Here is a 12,131-nt window from a genome sequence, read left to right as displayed (position 1 = left end):
AACACATGCCATATTGTTCGTAAATTTCTAAACATAACACAAGATACTACATACAGAAATGATCCACAACGTATACATGTAAACAACAGCACTCCCTCACAACAAGGTACACAACATACTGTAATATCTCCACCTCTAACCCAAACAAACACACAAATACAACTTACCGAACAAACAAGTACAACAAATGATACAACATATACTACAATCAAAGATTCACCTCTGAAGCAAACCACATTATCACGACCCATTAGTATACAACCCAAACTCAAAAGCCTAAACAGCACTTTAGACTCACAACATGACACACAACATACTGTAATATCTCCACCCTTAACTCAACCAACCACACAAACACAACTTCCTGAACAAACAAACGCAATAAATACAAGTAACACAAAACGCACTACAAAGACGCCCTCGCCCAATAAAGTTACACGGCTTAGCACATCTAAAAAACACAATAGTCTTTCTTCTCAGAAACACGCCACGTTATCACAACCCACTCGTACTCAACCCAAACGCAGCAACCTTAACAGCACTAGAGGCTCACAAAATACCGTAATGTCTCCACCAATAATCCAAGCAACAACACAAATACAACCTCAAGAACAAAGAAACACCATAAATACAAGTAACGCAACTTGCACTACAAAGACAAGTCCACCCAATAAAGTTACACGTCCTAGCACAGTTAAAAAACACAAAACTCCTTCTTCACAGAAACACACCACGTTATCACAACCCACTCGTATTCAACCGAAACGCGAAAACCTTAACAGAATTACAGGCTCACAACATACTGTAATATCTCCACCAAAAACCCAAGCAACCTCACAAATACAACCTCAAGAACAAAGAAACACCATAAATACAATTAACGCAACATGCACTACAAAGCAGTACCGTCCCGTCGAGGTCATGAAAGGACAGTAGTTGACCGGGCCGGGACAATGCAGGGCCGGGAAACACATACGAAAAAATAATAAACGAGGCACTTTATAGTCTGTTTATTCAGTCTGACTGAGGTAAAATGTTTTTTGGAGTCACCGACAAATCTACCATTGTTCTCACTGCACAACGCAAGTGCAAGGCTGCAAGCCATCCTATCTTTAGCTTTACCCACTTTACCTGCTTTCTAAACGCTAATTAATGCTAACTCAACCTCAGTTTTCTTTCTAAGATCTACGGGCCCGGGTCGGTGGCCGTGACGGCGTATTTTCAATTTTTTGGGCCGGGTATTATGATTGCATGACCAGGCCGGGACGTTCTACGGAACGGCACTGCTACAAAGACAGGTCCACCCAATAAAGTTACACGTCCTAGCACAGTTAAAAAACACAAAACTTCTTCTTCTCAGAAACAACCCACTCTTATACAACCGAAGCGCAAAAACCTTAACAGCACCACAGGCTCACAAAATACTGCAATATCTCCACCAAAAACCCAAGCAACCACACAAATACAACCTCAAGAACAAAGAAACACCATAAATACAATTAACGCAACATGCACTACAAAGACAGGTCCACCCAATAAAGTTACACGTCCTAGCACAGTTAAAAAACATAAAACTCCTTCACATAAACACACCACGTTATCACAACCCACTCGTATTCAACCCAAACGCAAAGCCAAAGAAACACTTACACAATAAACTCCATTTAATAAAATTACAGGAATTATTATAATGATTTTTTTTGTTTTGTTTTGTTTTCCTCTTTCCTCAATAGCTATGTTGGTAAGTATGAATTACATACTATCTCTAGCTTTCCAATGTGAATGTGTGAATTTTTAATTAATTAATTTTTTTTTTTTTGGACCCTACATAACTACACCAGACACAGACACTAATCGTTACTTGATTTTAATCCGTGCGATTAGTTAACCAGGCTAGACCTGAGTTCTCACAAGAAACACCGACAATAATAATAATAATGGATTTTATTGATTAGGAAAAAAAAATGGTTCCTACACCATAACCGTGAAAAAGAGCGTTCAGGGTCAGATAAACCAGTAGGTTACCTGTTCTTCCCCCTGTACCCCTAGACACATAAAGAATATATTTATACACATAGATTCTACGAAATAAAACAATTACCAGTTCAATTTTGATTGAAAACAAGCACAAATCTACTAAGTAACTACCTACCAACAAAGGAAAGAAAAACAAAAACAAAAAAACAAAACAATAATAAAATTATGTTAAATTTCGCTCTTTGATTAATAATTTTTTAATTTTCCGTTTAAAGGCATCTTTGGGCAGGGGCAATAACTGTCTGTACACCGAATTATTACAAAACTTGCAGATGTTAAATAAAAAAGAGCGTTGAAACATTGCTAAATTGTGTATAGGGATGGAAGCTAAACCCCTGTGCCTCAGATTTAAATGATGCACATCGGTCCGGAAGGTGATTTTATCGTACAGGTACGGTGGTATCTTATGAGTTAAAACTTTTCTAAAAAGTGACGAAGCATGCAGTTGCCTTCTTTCCAACATATTCAACCAACCAAGTCGAGGTAAGGTGTGCGAAATTCTGTCATATTTCCTGATACCGAACACGAAACGTAAGCACGAGTTCTGTACTCGCTGAATTCTGTCACGGTCTTTAGCTAACAAACATGGACCATACAAAACATCGCAATAGTTAAATCGCGACAGAACCAACGAGTCACAGAGAACAGCCTTGTGTTTGGTACCAAGAATATGACGACTTGAGTAAAGACTCCTCAATTGACCGTAAGCCGAAGCAATAAGGTTGTCGATGTGTTGGGTAAATCTCAATTTACAATCAATAAGCACACCAACATTTTTTACACACTTCACCGATGGAATTGAGTCATTGCCAATTTTTAATGCAATTTTATTGTGTATGCCAATGTTGTCATCACCGAACACTATAAAATACGATTTTGCAGGGTTAACTATTAACGAATGTTCTTCCGATGCCTTGTGTACATTTTCTAGATCTTCATTGATACATGCCAAAGAGGATTCAAGTTCAGTTCTTGTAAAAGAGTAATACAACTGGGTATCGTCCGCATAGAGATGGTATTTACAGTGATTTAGTCCTGTCAATAAATTAAATGTATAAACTGTGTATAACAAGGGTCCTAATATGGAACCTTGCGGAACACCTCTAGACACAGTCGTAAGCTCTGAGTTCACTCCATTTAGAGTTACTCTTCGGCATCTATCACTCAGGTAATTACGTATAAGCTTTAAAGCATTATAATCCAGTCCGATGAATTTCAATATTGCATTGAGCACTTGATGGCTTAACATGTCAAATGCCTTAGAATAATCAAGTAGAACCAGAATAGTGATTTTTCCACAATCAGTTTCGGTAACGATATCATCAACTATACTACATAGTGCGGTTGCACAACTATATCCCGCTCGAAAACCTGACTGAGTCAATGGCAATATGCTATGTTTACTTAAAAACTGCCGTAACTGGTATTCTAGTACCTTCTCTAAGACTTTTGACAATGCAGGCAATATTGTAATTGGTCGTAAATCTTTAAAACTTTTAACATGAGCAGTTTTTGGAACAGGTATGACCCTGCCCTCAAGCTGTTGGATATACCGAATTTTCCATACAAGAATTAATTATGTGAGTTATATGAGGTAACAAAAATGGACAACACATTTTTAAAACATCAACATTTATACCATCACAGCCACTTGATTTGGACGACATTTTACTTAAGATCTTAGCAATTATCACCTCATCAACTAAAGTAAAGCAAAACCTTGTAGAGTCCTTGTGGTAGCAGTTATTGGCATATTTGTTTATGATATCAATATTATCATATGCGCTCCTCACCGATTCTACGAAGTATTCATTAATCTTATTAACGTCGTTCAAATTAGGTGGAATTGATATATTACTAGAAGAACCGCAAATATTCATTTTCCTCAACGAGTGCCATACAGTCTTTGGGGATTTGGTCTTAAACGTAAATTCCAAATACGCCTTCTTCTCAGCTTTAACTGCAGTGTTTGTTAGGTTACGCAGGGTTTTATAATAATCCCAATGACTAGGACATCCACTGTGTTTAAAGCGTTGAAGTGCTTTATTTCTTAATGACATCATAATCCTCAAGGTATCCGTCAACCAAGGAGCGAATGGTTTTATAAATTTTGATGTTTTCACTGGAGCATGAACATCTAGTAAATGTATAATATTTACAGTAAGAAATTCCACTTTATCATCTATGCTAGGAAGATTGTAAATTGTGTTCCAATTGACAGCTCTTAAGTCGCGGTCAAATAACTGATAGTAAAAGTGCTTAAAATCTCGATATGTTCTTTCCAATGCTGGTGGGGTGCTGCACATTAGGTTAATTCGACAAACCACTAACAAATGATCAGTAAGAGTATGCATATCAACAACCTGAGTGCTCAGAACATCACAATCATTATCAGTAATGACAAGATCAATAAGAGTGGCGCTATTAGCCGTAATTCGAGTAGGTTCAGTTACTACCTGCTTGAGATTTAACGAACGCAGTATAGAAAACAGGTTCATGCTAAGATAATTAGAATAATCCAAGTAATTAAGGTTAAAATCTCCAAGACAAAATAACTGATCGGACTCCACAGACATATCAGCTAATGACGTCTCAATGGCTGCTAAAAATCGAGTACCACTGCCTTTCGTCGGCCGATATATGGCTCCTACAACAACAACTTTATTATTTAAGTAGATCCTTACCCACAACTCCTCAATATGATCCAGAAGGGTCGTTTTAATGGATTTAAATTTTAAGTTTTCTCTTATAAAAAAACAGATACCACCGCCTCTGCCATCCCGATCAATCCGAATTACATTATATCCAAGTATGATATGTCGCGGGCCAGCGCGATGACAGCAAAGTAGTGGAGAAACGTCCCTGATAGTGTCTACCAAGGACGCATCCTCACGACAGTTGACTAAATCCTGGGAGAGGCGGCGACGCCAGGCATATGTCAAAGTTTCAAGTTTCAACAGTTGAAATTGCCGCTAGTTCAAAAGTTGCATCACTTTTTAACACAATGCTCTTTTTCAATCCGTTTGTAGGAATGCTAGAGAAATGTCGCATACTTCATAAACGATCAATTTGTAACATTTAATATTGTTAAAACAATACAGAATTGTAGGTGTATGTTCGTGACAACGGCAGGAAACATTTTAACAAACTATTTTCATCCCTACAGAATGCACGTTCTCTGAAACTTTGTTTAACTTCGGTGCAATTTCACACAAATTAGTTGCTATCAGTTGTACGTTACAGGGAACATTCATCAGTAGGTACCTAACGGAATTTCAGTAATTAAACAATTGAGCGCAACACAGGGTACAGTTTTCAATTAAAAGCTAGATTACAACTCATAATAACTTTCCAAGTTGTGTTCAAAATGCGATACTCTCTTTACATCTAATTAGCAATTTATGTTTGCGTGTGTCTGGTGGCTTCGGGGGAGGGTATTAAAGAAAAATCGCAATCGAATTGTCCCGGGGTTATTATAACATGGTCATTAGTTTCTAAAATCGGAGAGTATTTGTAAATCATTACCACAGCCCTGCGGCGGCGGCCACAAATTGCGCATTTATAGACGAGCGAACGCACATAAATCGCAGAAATTACAGTACCGCAAAACCTTACGTGGAATTTGGTGGCAGAGTTTCCCGGTGTGCTATGCATTCCGAGAACGGCGCGGATTCAGGCCGTCCACGTTCATCCCCCAACTTCTATCAACAGCAACCCCTATATAAACAGGGTTGCGCGCTCGCATTATTACCACTGACCGCGCCGCTGAAATAATAAACAGCCTTCCATCGACAGAATGAAATGAAATGGGTTTGTTTGATTAAATTTGCAGTGGTCGTGCGAGGTTTCCTGTTCGATACGGGAAATTTCGTAAATACACGCTGACTTTACCGATTGTAAGGCGAAATTCTTTTTTTTAAACTTATCGAAATCAACTTTGATGTTCTTCGAATGATAAAAACGTCACTCCCTTTTATATTCGCCTTTCATACCGAAATATAACAAGCGACGCGACGTATGAAAGGAAATTCGACGAACAAAAAAAAAATTAAAGGGAAAAAACTCCGAACGAAATTTTCCGAGTTATTGAATTAATTTATAACATCTGTTAATTCGGCAACGCTTTGCAATTATTCCAGTTGGTAAAGATTAGAAGATATTCGAACTTAATCGTTTCGACCTTTGAATTTCGTGATTATACTACGAAATATTTTCAAACTTGGAAAATGCCTTTCCGGAAAATTGTTAAATAAATTTTTCCCAATTTAAGCTCGAATAAGTTTTAATTTAGAAGAGGTTTGAATAAAATAAATTGCGGGCATACTTTCCATTTGCCTTTTAATTGGCATTTTACGATTACATAAAACATTTTATCCCTTAACTTATTGGTAGTTATTCCTGAAATCCCGATGGGCTCTGCAAACGGTAGATTCCCTCTAGTGCACTTGTTATTGACATTAAAGTATGCGTAATTTTCGTTTTCAGTAAATATTGTGCATTCGCATTAGAGATTAGCGCGTTAAAAAAAGTTTTATTGTTTTATGTTCGAATGATGTTTTGGTTGCTCAGTGGTGTAGATCTATTCTCGTATATTTTACGTGTTTCTCATTATATGTGAAAGGTCTTTCGACATGGTATTTATACTTACAGATTCGTTTAAATTGGCAAAGTTGTGTAGTTTCTGGTGGATATTCCGATGCGATATTTTGAAAAAAAATAATTCGTTTCGTAGATAACTGGGAAAAAGTGAAGAACGACTTTTTTTTTAAATTAAATATTTTAGTAACAAAGACAGCTATTGAAAAAAGTTTCAAATAACAGTTGCAAGATTAGATCGGATGAATTCAATGGACGTAGAAAATTCTTTTTCAAAATGTCGGTTTTCGAGATATTGGCATCAACTTCCTAATTTCCTTATAAGAATCAACTTTGCATTTTTGCCTCGAACAATGTATTACAATGTATTTCTTATGGCAATAATTCCATGACCGATTGTGATTGAAACTAAATTCGTTCCGTCTCGCATAGTCGCCAGGCAAGGTGTTTAGTATCACTGGTTTTGTAATTTTTTTCTCTATCGAGTAGCGTAAAAATAAAATATGGTGTCTATTTGAAATAAGGAAGTTGATGTCAATATCTCGGTTTCCGCCATTTTAAAAAATTTTGTTGTATAGTTATCAAATTATCGAAATTTTTTTGTCACAAAATCGTATGGAAAGTGGTACTTTTTTTCACGATTTTTACTATGGGTTTCAATAACGTTTAGTGCTGTCTATGAACAATAGCCCAATTTTTGAACGACATTAAATCGCGATTGTCAATGATATTATTCAATTATGGATTGTTAAGGATCACTATGGAAAAAAATTTCGTGTATAACACGTGTTAAAAGTGTCATCTAAAAAAGTATCACTAACTAGTTGTACAAATAACTATTTCTACACCCATTGAATTTATCCCATGGAATCTTGCAACTTTTATTTGAAACTTGTTTTGATATCTCTCTTTGTTACTAAAACATTGAATTTTTTTAACAATTTTCCAATTATCTAGGAAACGATTTATTTTTTTCAAAATCTCAGATCGGAATATCCATGAGCAAGGCAGTGATTTTATGCAAATGCATGTTTTAAATTAATAATATACCGTGTGTGTGCTTTTGGATCTGTGCTGATCAACTTGAACAGAGTTCAAATAACCCAATTAATTTTTGCATATTTTGCATATTTCGTGCCCTTGTGCATAAAATATTATCAAGAGCATATTCAAGCATTTTTGATCCCTGTGTAGTTATTTCTAAAGAATTTTTGTCTCTGGTCTATTATAAAATTGCAAAGCAAGAAACTTTTGCGAAAAACATTTAATTATACATTGTTTTAGTTCCTTAAAAAATAAAGATTAAGAGTTATTTAGTTTAAGTTGAAATTAATTAGTTTTTAGGTATATTTTGTGCATTTTTTTTGGAAAAATATACTATGAAGTTGTTGCAACCTATTGTTTTAAATACCAAAATTTGTGGAAAAATTGTGCATTTTAAAAGAACATCATTCATATTTGATGCATAGTTATCACTATTTTTGTGCATATATATGCGCATATTTCTACATGTTGAAGTGCATATTATTCCTTGCCTTGTCCATGAGCATCAAAAACTATACCACTTTTCCAATGTAACCAGATCTGTAAGTATAATAATAACAAAGATAGCCATCATGTTGTCCTATTCAATTTAAGACACCCTGTATACTATTTTTTTCACTACTAGTACTTGAAGTCCTCTAAATTACTATTATATTGTTAAGAAAGTGAACGGTTGGACAGAATTTTTTGTTTAATTTAATATATAAAATATATAAAATAAATATAAAATAAAATAAAATATAGGTATAAAATATATAAAATATATAAAATATAACATGTCAATCAAGTGCGTGGAAGTACAAGTCAACCACACACAGTCACATTTACTGATACGTTTCACAAATGGAAAGGGTGAACATATTTAAGCGTCTGATAAAGCTACCCCATATAATGCTCTTCGCAAAAAAAAGGTTACCTTTTAAATGAACTGAATCTATATTTGTTTGAGTAAATTTAAAAACAAATGCACACCCAAACTGAATTGGAAAAAAGGGATCATCAGATTATATCCTAATGGTAGGTAATTACTATCAATTTCTTAACTATAGGCGGTAAAGTTCTCTTTTGAGAGCAATAAAGAACTCTCACGTAAAATCTGGCGAACCCTTAAAAACGATATTCTAAATCCCCTGTTTATCATGATGACCGACATCAAAAAAAGGGGGAGCAAAAAAGATAATCGCTAGAACGTTGCATTCGTCGCGGATTTTAATATGTAACTACGGCAGATTAAATTAATGCATTTTCATTGAGGTGGTTTAGTTAATCCACCAAGTAACGGTTTCAATCGAAGTGAACACTAACTGCACGGATCGATCGGGCATCATTTCAAATACTCAAACGCATGCATCAAAGCGCATATATAACGATTATAATACGTATGCGATAGGATGGCAGTTATAATTACAGGCAACTACATAAAAGGGGAAATTAATCCCTCAACAGTGAGCCGCAAAAGTTTTATCCCACAGTTGGAATTTTATATCAACGTGTTTTGCTGAACATTTCAAACCCCTTTGACATTATAAGACGAGCCTAATCCCGTAAAGTTCTAAGAGAGATCTAATTGCGACGGCATGCAAATTTTGTAGCGGTTAGAGAAATTATGTAAGCGGGTCGTGGTGCTGTGGCTTTTTTTTTATCGACAGATTAGGAAGAGGCGAAGCAGACCACTTAATTAAAATAAAGGATTCCACCTTAGCAATTCAAATAGAATTTTAAACAGCGACATCCGGAATTAACACAAAATAGTCACGTCCCTTCAAATATTGTTATTCTAAAAGCGGCGTATGTGGAAAGCGTAAAGATACAGTTATTGCCGGCTTTCAATAAACCACCCACATCTCTTAGAAGCCCTGTAATCACATCGAAATTGTTTTTCACAAGTAAGTGAACGCCCGAATTATAAACTAATTTTGTAATCTACATTATGATACGATTTTCCCGTCTGATATTGAGATGGGCTATGAATGGGGAATAACTATTCTATTTTATGGGATTTAGGATTCATAGAAAACTTCCAACAAACCAATAACATTTTCCTTATGAAAAATTGCTAGCGATAGGCTACATTTTACATCCCTAATCTTTATTGTTCTACAATCGTTAAATAAAAGTAACGAAACCCATTGACTGCGCGAGAATGTTTTTAACAAACAAATAACATTAAAAGGCTTCGTCTTTAGCTTTATAAGTGCAATCGCGTAAATTATAACTATTGGGGGATCTTTTCGTCGCTTTTTTTTCTTATTCCGCACGGCATTAAATTGGAATAAAACTTTTTTCCTGCTAAAGCTCAAATCCGAGTTGCCGTGTGAGAATCGAACATGTGGTAAAGGTATCCTGTGGCCTGATCGTGTTTGTAAATGTCCAGTCGAGAATATTTATGATTTCTTGGGCAGCTTCATTCTCGATAGCCACCGACCGTGTTAATTCTTGATCGTATCAGTAGTCGTAGCGTTTTTAAATTATTAGCGATAAACATAGGCTTTCAGTCGGAATAGATTAATATAATAAGCAATTATCTGTTAATAAACCATCTACTTCACTAATGTAATTAAAGTTAAGTGGATGTGAAAATGTAAACATCCATTTTAGTTGTGTGTAAATATGCAGGTCGATTAGCACAAATGCTACGGGGATTGCTCCGAAAAAACCTACTACATGAAAAAAAAAGTGTTATTTACGCTTACAGATCCAGAAACAATTTTTGTTGATTATTTATGTATGAATAAGCTTAAAAACTGCGGTTGTGTCAACTTAAAACGCACTGCTGGACGCTCGCAAATGATTAACTCAATTTAGGTCTAACAATCGCCATTATTGGAATTCCGCAATTATTCCGAAATTGAAAATGTTATAACTTCTCTGAAGGTGGGCATTTAAGAATCAACTGTTCCACATGTCAGCCTGGCCCAATAAGAAATCCAGACACTAAAGGGGTATTATCGTTTGTTTTTTTGTTAGTTTTGACAAAAAGATCGCAATAGGTATTACAAAATTTTTAAAATTGACGAGGATAACTTCACATTGGCCGGCCCGTATATGATTTTTCAAAGTTGAACAATATTTCTTGGAAGAAACGTTATAACAGCGAAATCGCTAAAGTATAATATGTTCCACACAAAAATAAGTACTTTCCAAATCAGCAATAAAATATGGGGTGATCCATAAAAAAAGTAAGTTGGATACGCCACTGGAATGCAGTACGCTACCAGTGATCAGAACTCTTTTCGGAATATGGCGACAGTAAAAGAATTATAATCTGAGGGGGATGCTACCCCCTGTACTTGTTTCATTAGGGTTTTTTACTACAATATTTCCTATTGCCACACAGGGGCGGACTGGCCCGGGGGGGGGCGGGTGGCGATTGCCACTTGGCCTGTAGGTCATATTGGCCCGTCGGAAATTTATAACTATGTGCTGTATTTAGTTTCTTGCAGTATTAATAAATTATTAACACGTTTCTCTCATTGGGGTTGATGTTACGTTGTTCCATTAAAAAATTCTGTTTCTATGTAAGTGTTTTACAATGAATTTATCATTTTTTGTAGTATTTTGAAAGTGCTGAAACACAATTATAGGCGACGCGCCTCGTTTGGATTATGTACTTTTAATTATCAGCTGCAATTTAAAAAAATGTTTGTGGTGCACCGCAGAGTTCTCCCCCTTCCCATCTTCATTACAGTAATACTTTAATGGCCCGTAACCTATGCAATTCCACCTGGCCCGTAAGTACCCAGTCCGCCCCTGTTGCCACATATATTTACTAACAACGCAACGCTGCGAATATTATAAAACAGTTGAAAAGAGACATTAAAAAGCGCAATAAATGCGTAAGTATTCGTTACTAGGTACGTATTGTGAATTCTATTTAGGTATTAATGTATCGAATATGCCAGAAATCTCGATAGACATCGAGGCGTCATGAAACCCTAGTCATCTACCATAAAGAACGAAGGTGGATGTGACGTAATCCTTGCGGGAAGAATGACGTGTTTTGATCGAAGAAACCAAAAAAAGTGATGTGCAAAGAATCCTCGAACCGTGTGAGAGTATTCCCACCAAAAAGATACGAGTTATGCCACCAATAATCTATAGTAAATCACCGTTGTCAACCTACTTGAGACAGTTGCAGGCTGCTGCCGATAAGCGAACAGCGGAAGAGGTGGCATCTTTCCTCATAGTTGCTTTACATGGAGATCCGTTGGATGTTTTGCGTACGTTTCCAGAACACCAGCAGCAAGATTTTGACCAAATTATATCTCGGTTAGAAGCCCGGTATGGAGATAAGCATTTGAAGCCGATATAAAGTACCTAGTACAGTTTTGATTCTGGTTAGTTGATTGAATATATTAAGTACAACAAAGGCGATCAAGATTTTTTCTAAGTTATTGGCTTAAAATATCGATTTGGCTTACAAAAAGAAATACAAACAAATGCAATACATATCT

At 35.9% G+C, this 12,131-nt stretch overlaps 1 protein-coding gene across 1 annotated transcript; it reads right to left on the bottom strand.

Annotated features, from left to right (window-relative positions):
• Positions 1 to 2,511: 2,511 nt before the first annotated feature.
• On the bottom strand, positions 2,512 to 11,852 carry LOC116182622 (the record flags this gene model as incomplete). The annotated part of the gene is made up of 3 exons (XM_031503165.1): positions 11,801 to 11,852; positions 3,677 to 4,684; positions 2,512 to 3,522 (listed from the first exon to the last, which is right to left on the bottom strand). Coding segments are annotated over exons 1-3 (2,071 nt in total), but the record flags the coding sequence as incomplete, so codon positions are not given.
• Between the last annotated feature and the right edge of the window lie 279 nt (positions 11,853 to 12,131).

This window comes from Photinus pyralis, unplaced genomic scaffold (genome assembly GCF_008802855.1).
Source record: "Photinus pyralis isolate 1611_PpyrPB1 unplaced genomic scaffold, Ppyr1.3 Ppyr1.4_unclustered_Scaffold6317, whole genome shotgun sequence".
In the NCBI taxonomy this organism is placed as follows: Eukaryota; Metazoa; Arthropoda; class Insecta; order Coleoptera; family Lampyridae; genus Photinus; species Photinus pyralis.
Note: the sequence above shows the minus strand (reverse complement) of the source record. Positions and strands in the feature narration are given on the sequence as shown.